General features: G+C 35.0%; 1 protein-coding gene across 8 annotated transcripts in view; it reads left to right on the forward strand.

Annotated features, from left to right (window-relative positions):
• The first annotated feature begins 18,252 nt into the window (after positions 1–18,252).
• Positions 18,253–26,322, forward strand: part of PTPRK (protein tyrosine phosphatase receptor type K) — a 721,856-nt gene continuing 713,786 nt past the window's right edge. For 2 of the 8 annotated variants that reach the window (XM_031964293.1, XM_031964294.1), the window contains exon 1: positions 18,253–18,645. In XM_031964293.1, the coding sequence (XP_031820153.1) occupies positions 18,549–18,645 (97 nt within the window). In that variant the 5' untranslated portion in view covers positions 18,253–18,548. The remainder of the gene's footprint in view (positions 18,646–26,322) is intronic. The other 6 variants (XM_031964287.1, XM_031964288.1, XM_031964291.1 and 3 more) reach the window with 4 other exon arrangements.

Below are 26,322 nucleotides of genomic sequence, written 5' to 3' on the forward strand. Positions count from 1 at the left end.
TGAAATCATGTTTGCCCCCTTTTGTTAAGTTCTCAAGTATGCATTATTACAAATATTAGATGCATTTGTATAAAGATCCCAAATGTCTTGTGATAGTTTTGCTTCTTTTTCAAGTTATTATCCTTTGTGGCTCAATAGATTACTTTGTTGTTTTTCTTTTTTTTCTTTTTTTTTTCTTTTATAATGGTTCTTCCCTCCCCCTTCCATTTTCAGTTTCAGTCAATCTTGATCATATTAGTAAATCTTTAGACAAATATTACTTTTCTGGTCCTTTTAGGGACAATTAGTTCCTGGTCAACAAAACAGGTTTCTTAAGCTATATCTGTTTTTTTTTTTTCCTCCCCTTTTAAAGTCTCTAATTTCAAATGGAATTAGTGATAACATTACCATACCTGAAATGGCTTTGCTTTTATGCCTAAAATTTAATAATCTCTAAAGATTCATTTCAGGTTTCTTTTTAACAGGATTTCTTCACAAAGCATTAATAATGGTTGAGGAGGCCTTTAATAAAATAAAGATTGGTTCTCCAATCATATCCTAAAGTGACAGCCTAAGAAGATGAGATATTTTAAAAATTTATCTTATGGGAATGATATAAGGCTACTTTTGCCCGCTTAATAGGATATTAGTGAGTCACCATGACAAATCTTTCCTGGAAAGGAAAATGTATTTTCCTCATATTTGTTGGCATCTTGAAAAGGATAGGATTATTTGCGCAATGAAAATATATGAGGAAATCAAAGAAAGAAATCAGCATCCTAAATTGAGAATAGGAAAATACTTTAGTCCAATAGCAGACAAAATACAAGAATCATATTCATAACTTCTTTGTTGTTGAAAGCAGTAGCCAAAGCACCAAAAATCATAACGAGTGAAGGATGACAAAAAACAAGGGTAACAAAATTAATTGTTGAGCCATACTGAGGAAGATAAGGAAAAAAAAAATGTAACAATGGCCACTGCTTAGGGTGAATAGAATGACAATAAGAGAGAATACAAGATAGTATAAATCTACTTAAATTTTGCTTTTTTTTCTCTCTCTACTAATTTAAAAGAGTCAAAAAAAAATAGCTAGAAAGGAGTTTTTGGTGTTATTAAATGATTTAAATTTATATAATGCTATAGTCTCTGAAAAAAATGAAGTTAACAATTCTCCAGCAGGAAATGGAGGAGCACATGTTGGGCAGGAACAAGTGTCAACAGATAACTAATGAGTAATTTAGCAGAAAAAAATGCTGAGAAAAATGTCAGAGAAATGTGTTATAAAAAAATCAAAGGCTTGCCACAAAGCAAGAGAAAGGTTCAACCTATGGATGATCTATATGATCCCTTAATATCCATACAATGTGAAGAGCATGAAAGAATGTTCCCTTCCAAACTGGGTCATACTCCCTATGGTGAGTCCTTAAGAGGGCATGAATGGTACTATTAAGGACAAGGTTAAGTGTGGATATTGATCTGCATTGTTGGGGAAAAAAAGCCTCATCAATAAAGCCAGAGATTCATTAGCATATAAGAACTCCAGAGCACTGCTCCTCCTCCAATGAATCGCTTCCTCTTCAAAGGGAGTGTTTTTCTGCATTTTCCCCACATTGGAACGAATCTGTCCAAAATATCGGAGGAATAATCACATGTTTTTTGCTCCCCTTCTTCCAACAACCATAGCCACACCTGGCAGACACATAAAAGGCACTCTCATAGGTAGTTCTCCAGGTCTTCTTCAACTATCATCCTCACCACCTTCAATTAGAAGCCTTCTCGTGTTCCTTGGGAGTGTAGGTTAGTAGTGAGTGAATGGATTCTTTTCAATTTAATCATGTTCTGGATTGGCAGAGTTTTATATATATTTTACAGTTTTACTTAGTCTCAAGTAGGAATTTAGCAACACTGGAAGTGGAAGTATAGAAATTACTTTTTTTCCTGCCCTAACACCAATATATCACCAAAACTTCAAAATCTAATTCTCAGTGTACTGTTTTCTATCTCTCCCTCTCAAATAGTACCTATGAAATCAATTTGTTTCATCCAACAGCAGTCCTTTGCATTTATTCCAATTAAGGTAGGTCTGACTTTTTGAGGTTATTTGGATTCTAGCTTTGTCATCTGAAATATTAGCTGTTCCTCCAAGCTCCATTTCACCTGCAGTTATTTCATATTAGTATACCTATGTAGTGATAGAAGTGGGCCTCATATATGTTGATAGGCTCATGTGTGGGCCTATCATTGTATGTGGCTTTAAGGGAAATACAACAGGCATTTTTAGCCTCTTCTATATACATATTTCTCCAAGGGGACTTTCATTCCTTCCAGGATGGGGAAATAGGAGGTTGGAGCTGGTGGCCATTACTATGCTCTACTCAAAGTGAGGGGGAATCAGGTAAAAGTATATTTACTGCTTCCTTAAATGTTGGCCAGCCAGGGGATTATGACTGGGTTCTAGGGGAATATAAGAAGGGACACAGGAGACTCAGGGAAAAGGAGATAATAATTTCTTTTTTTTTTTTTAATAGCCTTTTATTTACAGGATATATGCATGGGTAACTTTACAGCATTAACAATTGCCAAACCTCTTGTTCCAATTTTTCACCTCTTACCCCCCCCCCACCCCCTCCCCTAGATGGCAGGATGACCAGTAGATGTTAAATATATTAAAATATAAATTAGATACACAATAAGTATACATGACCAAAACGTTATTTTGCTGTACAAAAAGAATCAGACTCTGAAATATTGTACAATTAGCTTGTGAAGGAAATCAAAAATGCAGGTGTGCATAAATATAGGGATTGGGAATTCAATATAATGGTTTTTAGTCATCTCCCAGAGTTCTTTTTTCTGGGCATAGCTGGTTCAGTTCATTACTGCTCCTTTGGAAATAATTTGGTTGATCTCGTTGCTGAGGATGGCCTGGTCCATCAGAACTGGTCATCATATAGTATTGTTGTTGAAGTATATAATGATCTCCTGGTCCTGCTCATTTCACTCAGCATCAGTTCGTGTAAGTCTCTCCAGGCCTCTCTGAAATTATCCTGTTGGTCATTTCTTACAGAACAGTAATATTCCATAATATTCATATACCACAATTTATTCAGCCATTCTCCAACTGATGGACATCCATTCAGTTTCCAGTTTTTAGCCACTACAAAAAGGGCTGCCACAAACATTCGTGCACATACAGGTCCCTTTCCCTTCTTTATAATCTCTTTGGGATATAATCCCAGTAGTAACACTGCTGGATCAAAGGGTATGCACAGTTTGATAACTTTTTGAGCATAGTTCCAAACTGCTCTCCAGAATGGTTGGATTCGTTCACAACTCCACCAACAATGCATCAATGTCCCAGTTTTCCCACATCCCCTCCAACAATCATCATTATTTTTTCCTGTCATCTTAGCCAATCTGACAGGTGTGTAGTGGTATCTTAGAGTTGTCTTAATTTGCATTTCTCTGATTAATAATGACTTGGAGCAAGAGATAATAATTTCTATATTCAAGTCTTGATCTCTTGATTCCTTTCTCACCTAATACTAGTTTAATAACAAACACATATGGAGAATAGTAGAGAAACTCATTTATCCAAATTATAAGAAAAGAGAAATCAGAGAAGGTATGCATAGAATATATGCCAGATATAACATAATGAAAGGGCTCTTCCTTTAGGAGGAAGATAATAGCTTAACCAAGAGAGAGTTTCCTGGATCTCACCCAAGGGGGAAACTCCCTGAAGTCTCTAGAGAAGCAAACTGGATATGAGGATATTGTAATGCCAAAAAAAACTGAGCAAGACAGAGATTGGAGACCAATTCAATAGTTTATTAAATGGAGAGAAATACTGGGACCAATGGATCTCAGGGCTAGACGAGACTATCATCTCAAAGAGTCTAGCCCCGAGTATCCGGACAGCAAGTCTTTTATGGAAAAATAAGAACAATAACAAAATGCAGAGACCTAGGTGGGGATAGCCTCATAGATGGAGGTTACTGATATTCTAACGACATTAAGGGATGTCTATAACACCTTTATCTCAACCATTAAGAGGGGACAGTCATAACTTTAAGGCAGAATATGAAATAGGACAAATGGAGGAACTGTTCACCCTATTAAAAGTGACCTTTGGCATTACAATATAACCACCCAAAACTCTCATGTCTTCTCAGAGTCTTTTCTTTCAGCAACCTGAAGTGGGCTTGTCCTCTTCTATCTTTTCTCTTGAAACTAAAAGTCAATTTAATGCTGTTTAAAGAACACTTTCACTAGAAAAGTCTGGAACAAAGAGTTGCACTTGAACGGTCACCAGAGAAGCATTGTCTGGAGCCTAAAGTTTTATCCTATCACCAAATCTGCCTTGTCTTATCTTGGGCAAAGCCTTCATCTCCACCAATAAAGAAAAAATACCATTTATCTCCAAGGAGGCCAGTATCACTAGGTCAGAGTGTATGTGTGGAAAGTGGGTTAAGTTATGGGAAACAGAAAGGTAGGGTGAGGAAGTCAGTTTATGAAGGGCTTTGAATGCTAAACAGATGATTTTATATTTGATCCAGGAAGTTACCAGGATTCACTGGAATTTAATTAGTAGGGAGGTGACAGACTTGTTCTTTAGGAAGATCACATTGACAGCTGAGTAAGGGATGGAGAGGAGTGTGGAGATACTCTTGGCAGAGAGAGCAAGGGTAGACATTGTGATAGTCCAGGCACGGTGATGATAGCTTTCCTCAAGGTGGTAGCAGTTTCTGAAGGAAGCAGAGAAATATTACAAAGATAAAATCAACAGGCTTTGAAAACAAATTGGCTGCTGAGAATAAGGAATTGAGCAAGATACTGAACTTGAAATGAGTGACTAGGAGGATGGTGATACTCTCAACAATAATATGGAAATTATGAAGAGAGGAGGGTTTTTGATATGTAAAATTTAACATGACTACAAGACATAGCATTTGAATTGTCCCATTGACAGTTGGAGATAATGATATTGGAGATCAGCAGAAAGGTTAGGATTGGATAAATAGATAAGAGAATCATCTATATAGAAATGATAATTGAATCCATAGGAGCTGATTAGATGACCAAGTGCAATAATAAAGAAGCAAAAGAAAAGAGATCCTAAGACGAAGAACCCTCTGAAGTATCTTCCTTTAATAGGCTTGACCTATGTGAAAACCTAGCAAAGAGGTTAAAAAAAAGTAGTCAGACTGGTGAGTAGGAAGCAGAATGAATAATGAAAACCTAGGGACAAGAGATTATCAAGGGGAAGAGAGCAATTAACATTGTCAAGGCTTCTGAGGAGTCAAGAAGGAAGGGGACAGAGAAAAAAAAAATTTATGTAGATTTATAAAGAGTTAAGAAGAGAGTGAGAGAAAAGGAAATGGAGGCACCTCTGGTAGACACTATCCCTTGTGACAAAATCTTTTACACATTCAAAATACTCTCAAAGCATAAACAAAACCAAAAACCATTATTATTTTCAGACTGCATGGCAGACTGGTGAGAAAAAATTTTTGGTTAGAGAAGATTTTACTGACTCCCCCTCAAAAACAAAACAAAACAAACAAAAACATAACACATTATTGCAGATATGTCAGTTTATATTACCTACATATAAATTCAGTTCTGACTATAACTAGAATTCAAGTTTCCTCAGCACTACCTTTTTCTTACACTTCTAAAAAAATGTTGCATTATTTCCAACCTCCAAAATCAGTCTTCATTTCTTTTTTCTTTTCGAAATTTCCAAACTTTCTTCATCTAAGACCCCTTCTCCTTTATTTTCTCACTTAAATTCACCTTAGTTGGAACAGTGAATCCCAGAGTCTTGAAGGAGTCACCCTGACTCACCTATTTGCTAATGTATTTTACAGTTGAAAGACAAAAATTTGAATCAGAAATCAGAGAAAAGCTTTCCCTGAATGAGCAAAACTGAAAAGAGGAAATCTCTAATCACTCCAACTACTTGATTAAACTGCCTAAGGGCAAATTGTTGCTTTATAATCTGTGATTTAGCCAACCTGAGTCTAACTTTGAAGTATATTGAACCTCTATTAAATGAGATGAGACTACAATTTTTCATTTTTAAAGTAAGTTTTTTCTTGAGAAAAAAAGTGATGTCAAGTGTGTTGATCAATCACCCTAAAAAGTAAATAATTTAGTAAATAGCAGAATGGATACAAAAAATGAAAAACAAAGCCCATCCAACACCATGGTTAGTGTTGCTCACTTATTTAAAAAAAATTAAAAGTATAAAAATAGAGATTAAAAAAAATTTAGTAAATGTATTTGTTCATTCAACAAACATTTGTTGAATGCTTAGTGGCAGGTACTACAGGAGTAAATATGTGTATATGTATATGTGTGGATGTGAAATTAACATACCAACACAACACAGTCATTATTCACATTACCATTACAATCTTTCTTATTTCTGGTATTCCTGATGGGAAGTTAAATATTGAAATGGAAAGCCCTTGCTCTGCTCTTTTTTAATGGTTTGGACTTGGGCAAACCACTTGAACTCTATGCCTCAATTTTTTTAACAGATAAATTAAAGAATTCAATTATCTCTAAAGTACCTCTAGCTCTAAAATTGTGATTCTTCCAAATTCTTCTACTTATAAACTATTAAGGAAATGAGAATGACTTTCCTATGTGGATTGGATGACCCATTTTCATATGAAAGTTAAAGCTCAAAGAAGAAATCAACCTTCCCATCACTCTCCAATATTTAATGAAAACCGGGTAAGGTACATTGAACTGTTTTGAAAAAACATAGAGAAATTAACATATTTTCTCCTCAAGGAACTTACAATCTATAAATAATACATGTACAACAAGTTTTAACAAAAGACCACCTACTGGTTTTTGAGGTCTTCTGCCCAAATAAATTCTCTTTATCAGCCTAGAATTTTAATGTAAAATAGAAGATTATCAGTGTTTTAATAGACACTAAGAATTTCGTATGCCATAATCCATTGACACATTCACCTAAAGCAAATGCAGGAATCATTCACCAATCTATGCAATAAAATGTTAAAACAAGGCTCATTAAGCTAAGTCAAGATATTTTGCATAATAATTCATTATCTCTTAAAATAGCTTTCTATTCTTTATATGTGTTTGCTTTGATTAGTAGGCTTCTTCAAAGTATATATCTCTCAGATGGCAATGACAAAAATATGTTAGATAAAACTTGTAAGCTTTGTGATTGTTTTGATTGTTTTCTTTTTAGCTCTTGTTGAATCTCTTCTCTGACTGTTGTGGTTCCATGTTTTTGACATTTTTCTGAGATCAGTGAACCATTAATATATATCAGCAGTACTTGTCAACAAGTCAAAGAGCTAATTGACTATTCTATTATGTCCCCAAAGAAATTTCATGTGATTTTCATATTCAAGATTTCCACTGTGCTCATATAGAGATTTAATGAACTCATCTCTAGACTTATTTAACTTGGGCAGTAAAACAACTATGGAAGTCATATAAATGAATAATACAAGCAAAACTTTTTTCCTCTTCCATCAAGGCTTTTTAGGTGTTTCAAACAAATCAGTGCTAACACACAAAATCTGCTATTTCTCTATAACCAAAAGTAAGAGGAGAATTGAAGCTATCTATTTTAGGTAGTTCAAGCAAAAACCTGTTTTTAGTTGAATTACCTATTTCAAAGGAGCTATGTAAGTCAAAAGAGATATTTCCCCCCTCCCTTTCCTTAAACTATATTATTTGGCTAATTTGTTTTTATTTATTTCAACATCTGAGCTTTGCAATGTTGTTCCCTCTGCTTGAAATATCTTTAAATTTTCTTTCTGTCAATATATTTTTTCCCCTTCAAGATTCATTTCAAAGGTCATCTCTACTGAAAGAAAAGCCTCCCAGGACTATAATCAACACTCCCCTCCCCCAAATCCATCACTACCCTATTCTATATCTCTAAATATAGTACATGATATCTTGCCTTTTTTTCTTAGCTGATATCCTTTTCTTTTGGGGGGGTTGGGGTGGGGTAGGAAGAAGTTGTTTATAAAAGTATCAAAGATTGTAAACTTGTTCCAACTAAGCCCATCATCCTTCATGCATGTTATTATGCTCAGTACAATATTATACACAATAGATGTTTAATGAATGCATATATATGAATTAGGGAATTTTCAGTTTTGAGTAAAGTATTAAGATGTAAAATAACTTTTCATCTGGATGTAAGATTTCTGAACTATTAAATTTCTTTCCAGAATCTCCAAGGTTACTAAATGGTATAGTAACACTGAACTGTATAAAAGAAATACTTTGCTGGAGAACAATTATAGGATTAGAAAAGTCTCCTGTGTTTTAGTGCATTTGTTTTATATGTTTAGACATCTCTTTTCTACCATTTGAAAACTTAAGTAAGTATGGGGGAAAAAATGGAGAAAAAAAGGAGAGGGGTTGAGTACACCTTGGTTGGTTGTGGAACAAAAATTACTAGTATAAAGAGGCAAATTTGTAGAAGTTCTTCTAGTTCATTCAGAACAAACGAAAAACAAATGATGCACATTTTTAAAATATTAAAAATAAATGAGATCTGTGGAGGAAAGGCAGCTTAACATATGAGATATAAAATTTTACTCTTGTAACAAAATCACTAAAAATCAAAATAGATCAAATAGAAATGAATGACTCTATAATACTAAAAGAATATTTAAAACAAATCCAAAAGAATGAGAAAATGGAGGCTATCTCAGATCAAGAACAACTAACCTAGAAAACAAGTCAAGGAGAGAAAACTTAAAAAGCACAATTACCTTCCCTTCCCCCCCCCCCCAAAAAAAATACTCTGAATATCATATTTCAAGAAATCATTAAAGAAAAGTTGTCCAGTCATATTAGAAAAAGAGAAAATTGTAAAAATAGAAAGAACCTATTGTTTTCAAAAATAAAAATATCTAGATAATGAGTGAAATGTTCATGGTTCATGGATAGAACAAATCGATGTGATAAAAACAATACTTCTTATGTTAATTTACTAATTTAATGTAAAATTAATCAAGCCCCAAGTATTACTTCTTAAAACCAGAAGAAAGAAAAAAAAAAAAAAAAAAAACAGAGTTCATTCATATAGAAGCAAAATGTTTCAAAAATCCCAAGGGAAATAATGAAAATGAATGAGAACAAAAAGCATGTAGCTGAATTAGATTTCAAACATTAATAAAAAACAGTAATTCTCAAAACAAATTTATACTGGTTAGAAAATAAACATCAATCAATTAAATAGGTTAGATTTGTAATGTAATGGTACAAATGTATATGATAAAAAACAACAACAACAACAACAACAACAAAATCCCAGTTACTGAGAAAAAAGCTTACTATTTGATTAAAAAAAAAAAGAAGAAGAAGAAGAAGAAGAAGAAAAGAAAAGAAAACAACCTGCTGGGAAAATTGGACAACAATATTGAAAAAAAAAATAGATTTAGATCAATACCTCAAAAGTTAAATACAGGGCAGCTAGATGGAGCAGTGGATAGAGTATTGACCCTAAAGTCAGAATTCAAATTCGAACTCAGATACTTAATACTTAATACTTTCTAACTGTGTGACCCTGAGCAAATCACTTAACCTGAATAACCTAAGCAAAAATTAAATAAAAAAATAAATACAGATAAGTTTCAAATGAGTATATAGATATAAAAGGTCATATAAAAATATTTAAAAGTAGGAGGGGATAGAGAGAAAGTTCATGACCAAAAGAGGGATAAGGATCAAAAAAGATATAATGAATTTGTTGGTAGAGTTGTGAACGAATCCAACCATTTTGGAGAATAGTTTGGAACTATGCTCAAAAAGTTATCAAACTGTGCATACCCTTTGATCCAGCAGTGTTACTACTGGGATTATATCCCAAAGAGATTATAAAGAAGGGAAAGGGACCTGTATGTGCACGAATGTTTGTGGCAGCCCTTTTTGTAGTGGCTAGAAACTGGAAACTGAATGGATGTCCATCAGTTGGAGAATGGCTGAATAAATTGTGGTATATGAAAATTATGGAATATTACTGTTCTGTAAGAAATGACCAACAGGATGATTTCAGAAAGGCCTGGAGAGACTTACACGAACTGATGCTGAGTGAAATGAGCAGGACCAGGAGATCATTATATACTTCAACAACAATACTAGATGATGACCAGTTCTGATGGATCAGGCCATCCTCAGCAACAAGATCAACCAAATCATTTCTAATGGAGCAGTAATGAACTGAACTAGCTATACCCAGAAAAAGAACTCTGGGAGATGACTAAAAACCATTACATTGAATTCCCAATCCCTATATTTATGCACACCTGCATTTTTGATTTCCTTCACAAGCTAATTGTACAATAATTCAGAGTCTGATTCTTTTTGTACAGCAAAATAATGTTTTGGTCATGTATACTTATTGTGTATATTTTACACAATATATTTATAAGTTATATTTTAATATATTTAACATCTACTGGTCATCCTGCCATTTAGGGGAGGGGGTGGGGGGGTAAGAGGTGAAAAATTGGAACAAGAGGTTTGGCAATTGTTAATGCTGTAAAGTTACCCATGTAATGAATAATTTTGATTATATAAAATATAAAAGTTTTTATACAAAGAAATTAAATAGATCTAAGATTAAAAGATAGATAATTACAAAAAATATTTTTAGCAATTTATCTAAGGGCCTTATCTTCAGGCTATTTAAAGATCTGCTTCACATTCAGAAGAATGACAATCATTTCCCAGTTGATAAATGGACTAAGGATATGCAAAGACAATTGTAAGGAAAGAAATGTAGTCTATCAATAGCCCTATGGGGAAAAAAATGCTCCAAATCCTGATTTATTAGAGAGAAAAAATTACAGTAATTATGAGATTATATCTTACACTCAGCAAATTATCAAAAATGACCAAACAATAAGAAAACGATAAATGTTGGAAGGGCTATCGCACTACGATGCAGTGTTAGTAAATGTGTGAATGGATACAACCATTCTGGAAAAGAATTTGTAATTATGCACAAAAATGTTACCCAAAAGTCCATGTTCTTTGACATTTTATGTCTTTTAGGCTGATTTCTAAAAGACATGAAGGTAAAGGAATTTATAGTTACTTTATTTGTGCTGAAAAAAAAAATAACCTGAAAGTTTGAAGGATGCCTATCAGTTAAAGAATGGTGAATAAATTGTGGTATATGAATAAAAGGAAAGAGGTTATTTCATAGAGACATGGAAAGACTTTTTTGAACTAATGTAGAGTGATGTAAATAGAATCAGAAGAATAAATCATACTATTATCAATATTACACAAGCCACAATTATATATCACAATACACAATTATAGAGTGGTATACAGTTATACAATCGATATTATACAAATCCAGGATTTTTATAGTCAATGAAGATGAAATGAGCAGAACTAGGAGTACAATTGATAGAATAACAACGAATGTTATACAAAGCAAACAACAATCACTTGTCCTTTTAAAAACAAACCACTTTGGAAGCTACAAGAACAACACCAATATAATAAAGATCTATTATTCCACAGGACATATAACAAAATAACTATGTTTTTGTTGACATAAAAGTGATAGATTTTGGATGTAGAATAAGATATAAATATTTTTGTATAAAGCCAATGAAGTGTTTTCCCCCTTTTGCTTGATAATATATATTATTATAAGGAATGCAGTTTTTATTCTTTTTTGCATTGAGATGAGGTTGGATGGAAAAAAAAATAGATTTCTTTTAGTCAAAATCACATTAAAAATAAAGAGGGGACACTACAGATGAGAAACATTGCTGCATTTGCAGAGGGGTCATTGATTATTTATTTTGCTTAAATGTTTACTTTGTTCCAAGAAATTTCTAGAGGAGTAAGGATAATGGATAAATGTTTGTAACTGAAAAACAAAACAAAAAATAATAATGAAAGATAACTAGATCTACAAGAAAGAGTCCAAATGTGAGGTCAATGCCTTAATACTCTTCAGGAATAAATGGAGAAGGGAAGGAGTGTAAATATTTAGGAGTTTGTTTCAAGTTTTTAAATTATCCTCACACTATATAACTTGAACAAAATGAGCTCTTAACTTAAAATAATCTTTTTTAGGAGACTTGAAATCCTTAATTTTAAGTTGTCCCTTTTCCTAAACAATTATCTTAAATTACTAAACAATAAACAAAAAAAGATAACTAAATTATAGACTTCCTTTTTGTGCTAAAGGAATGCTAATACAAAACAATAGGAATATTATATAATCTTATTTACCTCTCAGACTAGTTGTTATGGTGAGTCAGAATAAATATTATCACTCATCCCCTTTTTTGGTGTGGAAGTAACTCACCAGTAAAAGCAGTATTAAGATATCTTTTAATTGCCTGGAGGAAGTAATTTATTAAATACATACTGAGGCACCATAGATTCCAAACTTTTTTAAAAGATATTTTTCTCATCATCAAAATACATTATATTTTTATTGCATTTTGAAACCTGTAAGCCACTTACAACGCTGTAAGGTAGCTAACTAATGCAAATATTATTACTATATTTAGAGATAAGGGGGAAAAAATCAGAGATTGTGACCTGCTGAGAAACATTCAACTAGATTTCAGAGAAGATACTGAAATCCAGAAGAAAGAGTTCTTAATATTGTATCAGATTGTTGTCAGAATAGACTCGTTGAAAATGGGTAGGGGCAGATTAGACAAGATTGAAATATCAGTGATATGATTCTTTCTTTCTACCTCAATGCAATTTCTGCTTTTACGATTAGCTTTCTTTTTAACCAAACTTGTTAATTACATCAAGCTGTAAGCAAACTCTTCCTTGTTAGCAACTTTAATCTTAGAGTGTTCTCATTTCTTTTGAAATTTTTTATTAAAGCTTTTGTATCATTGGACTGGGTATTTCAAATTCAAAAATATATATTGAATAATTATTGTGTGCAGAAAATGAAGCAAGCTACCAGAGAAGATAAAAAGTTGACATATTTCCTGTATACATGGAACTTATGGGACACACAAAGTGATAGGAAGAAGAAAAAAAAGAGCATTATATAGCTCTGACTATTGTACTAAGAACTTTTTTTTTTTTTTTTTTTTTTTGCTGAGGCAATTAGGGTTAAGTGACTTGTACAGGGTCACACAGCTAGGAAGTGTTAATTGTCTAAAGTCAGATTTGAACTTGGGTCCTCCTGACTTCAGGGCTAATGCTAAGAATTTAAAAAAAATAATATATCTCATTGATTCTCCCAACAACACTGGGAATTAAGTGCTATTATTTTACAGTTTAGAAAATTGAGATCAATAGAAGTTAAAGTGTCTTGCTCAGTATCACACCAGTAGTTAATGTCTTAGGGCACATTCAAACTCAGGTGCTCAGGAATTCTATTCACTGTGCCACCAGGTGCCTCTGATGCATTAAGCACAGATAATAAATACTAGTTAATGATTTGTCAGGGTCTATTGCTAGGACTCAAGGTACTTCATGGAGGAATCACATGAGTTATAAAAGACTAAAATCAATAGGCTCTTTCTTTTGGCCTAATCAAAATAAGGTCTTGTTGAATTAGAGGGTATGATAAGGGCAATACTGCCAACCTTTCACTGTTGATACAGGTGGAATTCACATTAAGATAAAGGGAAGGATTGGGAGACAATCTGAAATGTAATAAGTCTTGGATACCCTAGTTTTCAGTCCATAGATGGTAAACAGAGTCCAGAATGATTTTTCAAATGATTGTTTCCATTATAAAGCAAAAAATTCTCATCAGGATTCCTGGTTTCATATATCAGAGCAATTTTTGAGTTAGGGCATTCATGTGTTTTTTATGGAGAAAATAAGTGTAATTGATTTTTTATATCTGAAATCATAATAAGGAGGAACTGATCATCTAGGAAACTTGAAGTTTTTAGATTGGAACAGATAATTCCAAACAGTGGAGAAGGGACAGAATGAAAAAGATGAAGGAAAAGGTATAGGTAAAGCATAGATAGCTTGATGGATTGAGGATTACACCTGAAGAAAAAGGGGGGGGGGGGAAGCCCAGATTATAATAGGAGATGGAGAAAATAGAAAATAGTTACTATCAAGTAACATTAGGCAAAGCCTGTTTTATGCCATATTACTTATTTCTACATCCCCAAGAATTTCTCCCTCAGACCTACATGGGAATTTACTTTTAGCACCTTCTTCCCTCTTTAGTCCCATGCCAGACACATGTCTAAAGGTTTAAAAAACAACTCTTCCTCACATAATGGTACAGGGGACTTTGGCCTACTGTAACCTGCATTGACATTTTTGAAAATACTCTTTATATTCAAGAGAGTTTAAATTAAAAGACTATTGTCACAGCAGCCCATGAATAAGTTTTCAGTAGCAAAGAGAATAACTTTTTTCTTCTCTTTTTAAAGAGAAGCTCTTTTTCATCAACCAACCCTGTAAGCTTTGCCTAATAACTTGGCATTATAGATTTTGTCATTTGATTATGGTGACTTTTTTTTTTTTTTTTTTTGAGGGAGTGGGAAAAAAAGAGAAGGGAAAAAGGAAGGAGATTGTGGAAAAAAGAGAAATGGGAATTGAGGAAATGTCTAGGATGACTAATTGGAATCACATTCTATTTATCTATGTTCACTGTGAAGTAAGCACCATTTTTAGTGACTGGACAAATAAAATCTTGCTGCTAGTTACAGAAATATAATTTAACATTGGCCAATGAGGAACCAATAGGTTATATAAACCTATAAATGGAATTTTGCATGAATGGCAGTTGTAAAATTGATAATGTTTCCTTTGGTGTCCTTTTTTTTCCTTCTATGGTCAAATTCACTCTTTTTCACTTTCAATTTATAAGAGAAAACCAGGATGTTATACTTTCTGTCTTTTTTCTCTTGATATATTTCTCAGAATTCATTATAGATGAGCACTGTATTTACTTTGATATTTAAAGGGTGCTTGTTGGTCAGAGAGGTTAAAGTACCAACATGCTGCTGGGATGAATCTCTTAACTACTGAACCAAGGAAGGAGAATGCTAAGAATCCTGTATTAATTTATGTTTGCATCTAAATAACATGTTTAAAAAAATATGTTGGAGTTTGCTTCCAGTAAAGAGATGAGAAAATATAACTCCCTTTTTTCCTTATAGAAGTGGGTAACTAAGGTCTGGAACAATGTATAAACTGTTAGCTTCTAAAGATATATTGATTTGTTTTGTTGAATTGCTTTTTCTCCTCCCTTTATTTATTTCTGTTATAATGATTCACCCATTTGTGGACTGGGGAGAGAACTATTTAGAAATAAAGGTGATTTAAAAATAAAAGATATGGATAAAAATTAAAATAAACATACTAAGTCACAAACATTCTTTTCTTACGTTAGCTGTTCTTTTCCCCTGTCAGTAAAGTGGCTTTATAAATTAAAACTTATGAGCAATATTAACTGGGAAATGGTTGAACAAATTATGGCATATGATTATAATAGAATATTATTGCACCATAAGAAATGATGAAAGGGACAGTTTCAGAGAAGCCTGAGAAGGCTTGTAGGAACTTGTGCAAAATGAAATGAGTAGAGCCAGGAGAACAATTTTATAACAACATTGTTAAGACAAACAACTTTGAAAGATTTAACTTTACGAAATGCAATGACCAACAATGATTCCAAAGAATAGGAGAATTGATCATGGAGGATGCCACCTATCTTCAGGTAGAGAAACCTGATTGAGTAAAGAAAGGTGCAAAACAAGATTACATTTCTGGACATGGCCAATGTTGGAATTTGTTTTGCGTGACTAAGCATATTTGTTGCAAGATTTCCCCCTATATATTGTTGATAGGTGTAAGAGGGAAAATAAGGAAGGGGTTGTCAAAAAGAAAGAAAGAATAAAGAGAAAGAAAAATGTAGAAAAAGAAAACATGAATAAGATCATTGCTGATATATTTAAGAAAGCAGAAAACATAAGAAGGAACGCAGATAACCAAGATAGCTTTGAAAGTTACATGCTAAATTTATTATATACTTAAAAAGAAAAACAAGCTGTACACAATAGAGATTCATAATTTCATGCACATTCTTTTTTTTTTTTGTCCTACTATGCATGTATAAAAATAATCATTTTATTGGGTATTTGAGTTCAGAATTTTAAAAATTGAAATGAAAAAATCTATCGGCTATGTGTATTTGACTTGTGTGTTTGGCATTAAAACAATATATATTTTTTCCCCTGTAGAAATCTCAACTAAAACTTACAGGAAAATGAGCTCATTGAAGCTACCAGGTAGCACTCTCAATTAATATGGGGATGCTCTAGCTGGTGCAAAATTTGATTTTAAATAATGTCAAAATTACCTTTTACCTGGTACTAGTAGTACTATGGGGTCAATGAGGTGAAACAATCATTACCACCAAAATATTATATTGTATTTTTCTGGGGAAAAAATTAAGCTAAACTGAATTGAAGTGTGTTAGGTTAGTCAGTATGTTAATGAGTGGTCTATATAGCTCCAGATTCTGTCTGAGACTGTATTTTCCTATCAAAATTTTACGATACTATTTAATTTGGCTAAAGGAAAGGTCCAGGGTATAAAATGTTAGGTAATAATAATACAATTAATAGAATTTCAAGGTTTTTTTTTTTTTTTTTTAACTTCTAAATGCCATGTGTGTCTGAATATGTGAGAGGTCAATATATATCACCTCATTCTCCTAAAGTTATATTAAACCTATTTAAATCCATCAGAATATGAAAGAAATCACTTAAATTCTCGTTAGTATATTTATGTTCTTTTTTGCAATTTCTTTTCTTACACTGCAATACCGAGTTAACTCCCCACTATACAGGTTTATCATGAAAACAAGTGATTATGGTATTTAGTGAAACACTTGAGGCTGCTGAAGATGAGTAAACTTTCAAGAATTCTTATTATCATTCGTCTCCATTTAAATAAAATAATCTTTTTTTTTTTGAAGGAGGAGGAAAAATCTTTCTCTTAAGTCTTTCTTGTGTTACGAATAACTACTCTCCTATATTGTCACTGACTGGTAACCCAATTATTTCCAAAAAAACCCAGTTTGGGGTCGGAGGTCCTGGTTTCAAATTCTGGCTTCTGCCACTTATTATCTTTTTAACCCTGAGAAAAAGCACAACGTATCTGGGCTTCAATTCCCTCTATCAATAACGATATAGTTGGACTGGGTCATCTTTACAGACTATCTCTAAATCTACACTCCTGCTATTTCCTTTTAAACCTTTTTAAGCCAAGATCGACCTGAAAGATGATATTTTGCCTTCTTTGGACAGGGAAGAACTATTAACAGAAGGAAGATTTCAAAACTTCTGTGCAAAGTAAATAATGTCACATCATATCTGGCAAGTGCCAAAAGCGAGCAGAACAGAAAGGAGACGAGCCAGCCTCTCTTGCTAGAAAAGTTGAATGTTGGCTTGTCACAGCACCATTCATTTATTTATTATGCATTTATAAGATGACATGAATAATGAACAAAGAGTTGAAGAGGGGTGATGAGTTGGAAAAGTGGAGCGTTTCTTCCTCTCCCTTCTTTCTTTCACAAACTGCTTCCAGTCCCAGCTCTCTCTCATCTCCGCCTCTTGGCTTCCATACAATCTCAGTTAAATGCCCACCTTCTGCAAGCAGTCTTTCTCAGTCTTCTTCAATTCTACTTTCCCCCCTCTATGCTTCTCTCCACTTTACGCAATTATATAGCTTGTTTGTACGTAATAATTTGTCCATATCTCTCCCTTCATTAGAATGGAAACTCCTTGAGAGCAGGGACTTTTTGCCTTGGCGCTTCTCACTGTGTCTGGCACATAGTAGGCCTTTAAGAAATTGCTGACTGACTGCTAGGGCAGGGCTACTTCTCGGCTTCTAGAATCAGGGGTGCAGATATTCAAGGACTACCTTTTCTTTAGTCCAGCTACCGCTGTCGAGGTTAGAAAAGGCTGCCATTTCTTCTGCCTTCTGTCTCTAATCCAACTGCGCCCCACAAACACAAGCATAGAGCTAGGAAGCCGAACAAAAACGTCTAGGAGCCAAAACAGCACCCGCGGCTCAATCAGACAGACCGGCAGACAGACTTCCTAGACGGACCGACGCTCCAGGACCGCGCCACGCTGCCGGCATGCTGGGCTTTGGTCTCTCCGGCAGGAGGCGCGGGCGGCCGGGCAGCTTGGGCTAGTGAGTCCCACATTCCTGCGAAGGGTTTGAAAACGGAGGAGGAGACGTCACCCCACGGGGCTCCTCCCTTCTCCCCTCAATCCCTCCCTCTCTCCCTCCCTCCTCCTTCCCTCAAAGTAACTCTGGACTAACAAGAGTCGTTGCTGCCGCCGCGGAGCATGGAGAGCAGCCGCGGTCGCATCGGGACTAGATTCGTCCCTGCTCCCCGGAGCTAGTTGGGAATCTGAGAAGAAGCACAAAGAAAGTGATCGCGGTGGGGCTGTCGGAGGCTGGATTTCGGCCCGTAAGGTCTCGCCTCGCCTGGGTTCCACCCGGGGAACGAGAGGGTGTAATTTGCGAAGCGGTTGGAAAACTTCTCCCAACTCAACATGGATACAGCAGCGTGGGCGCTGCCTCCCTTCGTGGCTCTTGTGCTCCTTGCCCCATGGCCTTTCCCGGGAGCTGCCCGAGCCCAATTCTCCGCAGGTAAGTTGCTTAGTGGCGGCGCGAGTGTCTCATCTCCCTCTCGCCCTCTTACACCTTCCCTCCCCGCCTTTTCTCTGGCTAGAAGGGTTTGCTTTGAAGACTAAGGGAGGGAGAGGGAAGAAGCCCCCAGGTCGGGGAAAGGTGCTGGGAAGCGCTGGACTATGCTTGAGTTTCTAATTGTTGGGAACCGTGGGACAGGAGAGGTGAATCTGGTAGGCTACTCTTCGTTCTGGTCACTTTCGTTGTGAAAACCTATTGTTTCATTTCGGACGGTTTCCTAGCCCGGGGTTTGGGTCACTCCTGGATGGCGGCGTCTCGGTGTACTTGTGCTGAAGTATTGCGATTGCCTACTCTTTTTCCTCCAGGGACTGTTAGCAGCCGAGTCCGGCTCGCTCTGGGTTAGTTAGGTTAAGGGGGAGCAAAAGTACACAGGACTTCTTCAAAGGATATTCTGCAGCTCTTGTTGATAATTAGTTCTAGTTCATTTTTTTCTTAAAAAAAAAAAAAAAGAAAGAAAGAAATATTACTCTCCCCAAAGCTGGCCTCCTAATTGTTGTGGATGGAGAAATGTCGAGCTTTCTTCTTGGCCAGGTAGTGTTTGTCCCAGGAATAATCAAATCTGCCACATTGTCTAACTTATTTTTTTTTTCCTGCTCCCTCTCCCGTCCTTCTCACCAGCCTGCTTATTAATATTAAGCTATTCCTCTTACTTGTATTGTTGATTTGTTCACCTAGACTTATCGTGTGAGCAAACCATGACTTGAGGAAACTATTCATGTCCCTTGGAAGTCAGGTTTGGACAAGGTTGAGGCACTGCAGAAATGGGGAGCCCGGAGTAGGTTTTAGAAACCAGGCTACTGCTGTGCTAAGGTCAACTGGAACTAGGCAGAGGGAGGATCAAGGTGATGGGGCTGGGGGGGAGGGAATGGAATGAAACTCCTCTCGCCAGGAAGACAAACATATTGGCTCGTAATTCAAGCCAAGAAAAGCCCTTGAACTCGGTCCTTCCAGCGAATCTGGTCCCTGTTCCTTTTCCCGCGCGACTGGCGCCTTCCCAAATAAAGTAACTTTTTGTCGGTTGCCTCCCGTGTCTCCTCTGAAGCTTTGTGAGTTTCACCTGGTGAATGGCGGCGTGCCTTGGGGCTCTGTGTCTCTTACCCGCCAGTCCCAGCAACTTGGCTGGCCAGGCTCCCATAGCTCCACTTCGCTGGGAACTGCATCTGCTGCTTTGGTTGGTTGTGCAGATGGAGACACAGAGGTGGCCAAGTTATTATGGAGAAGATAGAGCGGGGAAGAAGCTTCATAGCTATCTTAGCGATCTAGGTTATCAGCATGTCTATTCTGGAGATGGATAATTAACTTATAATTGGTGGCTTCCTCACGTGGTTGTGATTGTTCAATTTTCTGGAGGGCAAAAAATCTTCTGCCTGCAGGTTTCATGAGTATGGCTTTATTGTCCCCATCTTCTCCCCCGCCCCCCCTTCCCTTTCCAGGATCTATAAAGGGAATCAGGCTAGAAAAATTCAGGTAGTTCCCTGTGCTGTGTATGCAGTGCAGTCAGGCAGAAATTATGAAATACACACTTGCAATAAAAGCTGTTCTGAATGTTAGCCATGTAGGTGATATATGCAGAATGCATTTGCTGCTTGTGATGAATGATCTGATAATAGAATTTAATTTCCCTTATAGTAAACATTACTGCATGCATCTCTGACTTAGTATGACTATTGGTATTGGAGTTGTTCTTGATTTGTAAGGCATTCTATGCAGGCAAGTTGCAGGGAATATTGATTTCTGCCAGTGTTTGTCACCGCATTGAGTGCCTGAGCTGGAAAAGACAAGGAGTTTGTTAATTGAAAGTTTGAACTCCTGGCTAGTAGAGTGATTAAACTACATGTAGTCAAGAGTTGTAACTACTATTGTTACAGCAGCTCAGGATATAGTCAGTAGTAAAAAAAATGAACCTTCCATTTCACCAGGCATTTCTTCCAGCATGTAAATATTACTTTTTCTTAAGAAGAATGCTTTTATATCAAGGGAGGAGATTGTCTACTGTAAGCAGTTTCAATATCTCAAATGATCTACCAGAGAGAGGGCTTCCTATAAAAGTTTTGAGATTAGTAAACCAACTCCAATGTTATCCTAATTTTCTCTGTGGTGTCTTTTGTACCAAATAATTACTTATTCATTTGTGATTTACATCTGACCTGCTTCCAAAAATAATACATTCATAGTAATGCTCTATATATTGCTGTGCTAGGGGGCAAATAAAAGGTGAAACAGACCAGTTAAAGGCTAGTTTGTCTAGGAGGTAAATGACAGTGAAACTCAATAGATGTTTTCCATCAATATGTAGACTGAGTGGAGTCTGAGTATGACTGGATAATTATCTAGCTAGAGTAATAATAAACATTTAACTGACCCCATCTGACCTAAATAGATGTTCTTTTCTTTTCCAATATTCTCTTTACCCTTTGTATGTTTTTGCATGTCAAGTCTTTATGACTAAAAGGTGGAATAAGTTGTCTTATACAGTGAACTCCAATTAGTAGAATAGTTATAATAGGATAATCCCACATGTTCTTTTCTGATTAAGAAAAAAAAGTTTGTATTTATATTGTACTAAAGTAAAATGATGTGCTTCCTTACTGGGTGTAATCTTCACAGGACTGTGTGCAACAAAGGTTTTATAAATAAAGACAATTGTGTCATGTCTAATATGAGGTTGATTTACATATAATCTGATACTTGGTGTCAGTCTTGGAACTGTTAGAAATTAAAAATTTGTTTTCTTAAGAATGATTTTAATTCCAAGTCCTGTGTCAGGCTTGATACAAAAATGTAGGTATTAGAAACATAGCAAGCATATTAGTTTGTGAGGTCCTTATGCCAATGTGGAATTTTTTCCTATGGTGTTTTTTCTTACCTAGATTTTTAAATGGTAAAGCAGCCAATTCTTTTGGGAAGCCCTTTGGAAAAGCATTTTATAATTTCTGAAGTGCTCTACAGATGTTAGGTGGTATTAGTGTTATAAAGATTCCTTATTATTGTATGCATTTAAAATTATATACACAAGGGTCAGCTTGCCACTTCCAGAAATTATAGTGTGTGGCCCATTTCAAAAGTCTTGTTTTATGCAGAATACCCTGAAGGCCACTGGAAGGTTTGATGTTCCGCGTTATTGCTTTAGTAGTGTGCCAGTTTGTTACATTTTAAAATGTGCTAGATGTAAGTTTAGTTATTTCAGTATTGAAGAATTGTGTGATTGGTTAAAGTGGTGATAGGTTATAAATGAAGTTCATTTTAAATAGATCATGTCAAACTCAAATGAACATCTCTCATTTTTCTATATTTCACTTAAAACACCAACACCTGTTTCATAGCTAGGGAGATTAATGTGTAGTAAAGTTAAGTGGCTTGCTTAGATTATTCAGTGAATCAAGGATGAAACTGTACATAGAGAACAAATCTCATATTAGGTTCTGTAGTATAGTGATTTTTGTGGTCTGAAGCAGCAGTATCCTGGAAGATCAAAAGCTTAGGCAGTCATTAAGAGTTCAGGTCTTGATCACATTTGGCCACTTATTGATTCTGGGCAAGTCACTTGCCCTCTCTGTACCTTACTTTCTTCATTTGTTCAATGGATCCAAATTAATAAAGTGCTATATACTGTCCCACTATTGGATTCTAAATATCACAAGTTATCCCTTGGCATGACAATAAAATTTTTCTGTCTTTCACCTTCATCTAGTTCCTTTTAATCATCATTACCCACAAACAGTTATCCAGGCTAGATCTCAATTCTTGTCATTTCTAAGGAAAAAAAAAGAGATTAGTATTCTTTTGTACTTAATAGCCTTGTGTAAATCATTACTTGGGTTCAACAAGTGGGTGATTGTTTTGTTGGCATTTTAAGTATTCTACTAGAACTGATTATATTTTACAAGTTAATTTCTTTTAGTAGTAGTTTTTATTTTGAATTCTTGTTGGTTCACTTTTCAATATTAGTGTCCACAGTAATATGCAGTATTTTAGATGCAATCTTATCAGTGTCCTAGAGAGGGACTATTGTCTCTCTAGTGTGATGTATGTCTTTGCATGCAGCTCTAGATACTACTTTGAATATAGTTTCATGTCATATTACAAGGCAGATATGTATTCAGTTGCTCTCTTCTAGTTCTTGCATCTCATTTAGCAGTCCTGCTTCTAAGTGTTGTATTTTTTGTGTTTATCTTTCCCTGTTTTATATGCAGAAACAAAGATAAAAGTCCTTATTTTAGACTATGCCTTTGTTTTAATTTTCTGAACTTCTATTAACACTTCATTGCATTAATTTTGTAAAATCAAAACAAATGTCACCAAAGATGCTGCCACAGGGTGTTTCCTGGGATGGCTCATACACTAACTTTTAATCTTTCTACATGCTTTGTGTGATAAAAATTTAGTTTGTTGATTTTTCTTAGTTCATGTAAGACCTCATTTTGTGCCTGGTCTAATCAGATGGGGAGAAACAGATCTGGCTGGTGCTGGGGCATTGCATGGTGCTGACAGCTCTTCCTTTTCTGTTATTAAATATATATTAAGATGATAAAAAAAAAAAATCATCCTGTGTTGTGACCAAAAAAGCTCCTGGTTTTGGGCACATTTTTTAAAAACAGAAAATGAGACTCATGCCCACTACGTATACCAATCATGTTCTCATTGGATTTTATGTCTTTATCTCTATCACATTACAGTTGGCTTATCAACTTTTACATGCATAGTCATCATGTGGTAGTTATATTTAGGGAAACCTGCTTTGTTGCTTAGTAATATTTTTAGTCCCAGTATCTTCTTGGGTTATTGAAAGTATTAGTAAATACATAAAAAATAATATTTAGTGTGGTTTTGAAGCCATAGGAAAGCCTTGACTATGTTTATAAAAACTTGAATTTGAGCTGAAAAGGACTTTAAAGATTTTTCATGTTTGGGGTGTTGTTTTGTTTTCCTCTTCCTATTCCCCTTGCTTGCTGCTCTTCAGGGGATGACTAGAAAGGAATGCAGGAAGACTGACAGACAGGAAACAGCCTAGAGAATTTATAGATTCTTCTATTTTGTTGTTTATAAAGTACACATAAGAAAAAAAGTGGAATTCTTTAAGAAGGCATGTTTAGATGTTCTTTGACTTTTTTTCCCCCTAAAGAAGGAAGAATTCTATGCTTATCTCATTGTTAGCAACCTTTCTTTAAAAACTATACTTCATCCATTAAGTTGATTAACAATTTCCTCTTGGTGTGTTCCATCTAGACATTGTCTTTAAGATTAGATTTGTCTTGTCAGCTTTCTTTTGTAAAATTCTTTTTTGCCTCACTCTATATACTAAACTCCATGTTACTTTTCCTTTTGTCTAAAAATCTTGTAATGCTTTTAGTACTGTTTATTCTTCATTAAAGTACATGCTGAATGTCACTGTTACAAATATGCTATTCATAAATCCATGGTGTTTTCTATTTCATATTGAAACATAAATTGACATAGATTAGCATTGGTACCATTGACTTTTGAACTTTATGTTGTCTTTTGCCTTCCACAGAATAGCTATTTATCTTTATATTTCATGCAAGGTGAAAAACATAGAGTCAGTTATTAAAATCCTTTGAAAAAAATAGGTAGTTTGAAAATAACTATTTGTTGAAGCAAAATAAAATTCAAAATATTCTTCAGAAAATATTGCTATGTTTGAATATTCATTATGTTCATAAAACAGTCTTTAAGAAATATGATTCTGAAGATATTTAGAGACCAAAAATTCATTCCTGACTATTTTTTGGTCCAAAGAAAAGCTTTGTAAAAAGCTTTCTTAATACTATGCTGAATATGTTGGTGGGTGTGGCATCTTTATGCTTTTTTTTTTTTTTTTTTTTTAACATTTTAGTAAAGTGCTTGGGGAATTATTTTGATTTATGGTCATTTTTTCCAATATTGAAAACAAAATTTGATGAATTGTTTTAAAAAAATGTCGCTTTCCTTCCTTTTCAAGTGTTGAGATTCTAGGGAATGAAAGGGGGGAGAAATAAGCTTTGGAATATAAGCACCATAGGGCCTGAATTATGGAACATTGTCATTAATACACTTAACACTGAGTGATTTTTTTTTTTTTTGTTGTTGTTGACATTCTTCATTGCCAAATTGGTAATCAAGAAAGAAAGAAAAAAACCACACATGTCTTATTCTGTCACTTGTAATTGTTTTAGGAACAAATTTAGCAGTTCTGAATGAAATCCATGTTTTTGATTGATACTACTTCAGAATTGTTAAAGGAGTACCATAAACTGGAGGCGTCCTAGTGTGGTAGATTGATACCTGGATCAAGAAGCAGATGACTTGATTAACCCACTTATTGCCTGAGTGACCATAGTCCAGTGAATTCATCTCTATACTCCTTTGCTGATTTCTTAAGTGAGGAGCCCTTACAGCTCTCCATCTAGGATCCTGGGTTCTAATAAGAGTGCCATTGCAACATGTTTTCTTATCAAGAAAAATTTGATTTGAAATAAATCCAAGCAGAATTTATACATTTTCACTTAATTATTAGAATTTATTTTTATCAGTAGTCATTATTCTATTCTGTGGAAAATGAATTAGTAAGTTAATTATGTGTGTAAGTTTTTTTTGTTGTTGTTTTTCAGGCCTACTCTTTGTGGCCCCATTTGGGGTTTTCTTGGCAAAGGTACTTGATTTCTTTGCCACTTCCTTCTTCAACTTCTTTTATAGATGAAGAAATTGAAGACAAAAGGGTTAAGTGATTTGTCCAAAGTAAGATAGCTGGTGAGGGTTTAAGGCCAGATTTTAACTCGGGAAGATGGATCTTTCTGACTCCAGACTTAGTACTATCCATTGTGCCACTTAGTTGCCATATAAATGATTTTATTTGAGGGATAATATGGGATTATAGGATTCATAGCTGGTGAGGGGAATAATTTTTTTTTTGCCATGTAATCTGGAAAATTTCACTTAGTTTTTGTATGAACAGTGGATCCCCAGACTTGAAATCTGAGCTGGAATAGAAAAAGCACCAGGTGCTTTGCCACATGAAAGTAGCCGATAGCATTCAAAGCCTTTTGTTCAATTGGAACTTTAGCTTGGGAGTGAGTGATTGATTTCAACCTGAAGTAAACAGTCAGTGGCTTCAGCATTAATTGATGATCATCTGTTGAGGACATTATGGAAGTATTCAGTCCATCTCTCAAGGATAAGGTCCTTATCATTGGTTCCATCAGCACTGAGTAGTTGAGATACATCGGTCTTTCTTTGACCCATTAGAGTTCAAGGATTCCTCCATTGTGCATCTCTATAAAGGTAATGTCCAATTCTGTAACAATTACAGAGAGAGATCTCTCTCTTAATCATTGCTGGCAATATTCTTATCAGAGTTTTACTTAATAACCTGATCCTACACCTGGAAGAAGGTCATCTTGAGAGTCAGCATGGCTTCAGCAGGAGCTGAAGAACAGTTGATATGGTATTTGCTGCATGACAACTCTGGGAGAAATGCCAGGAGCAGAACAGAGTTCTGTATATAACATTTGTAGTACTAATCAAGGCCTTTGATGCTGTCAGCTGAGAGGGCTTATGGAAAATTATGTCAAAATTTTGTTGCTCAGAGAAGTTAGAGTATATCAGTTTCATGATGGCATG

Source organism: Sarcophilus harrisii, chromosome 4 (genome assembly GCF_902635505.1).
Source record: "Sarcophilus harrisii chromosome 4, mSarHar1.11, whole genome shotgun sequence".
Taxonomy (NCBI): domain Eukaryota; kingdom Metazoa; phylum Chordata; class Mammalia; order Dasyuromorphia; family Dasyuridae; genus Sarcophilus; species Sarcophilus harrisii.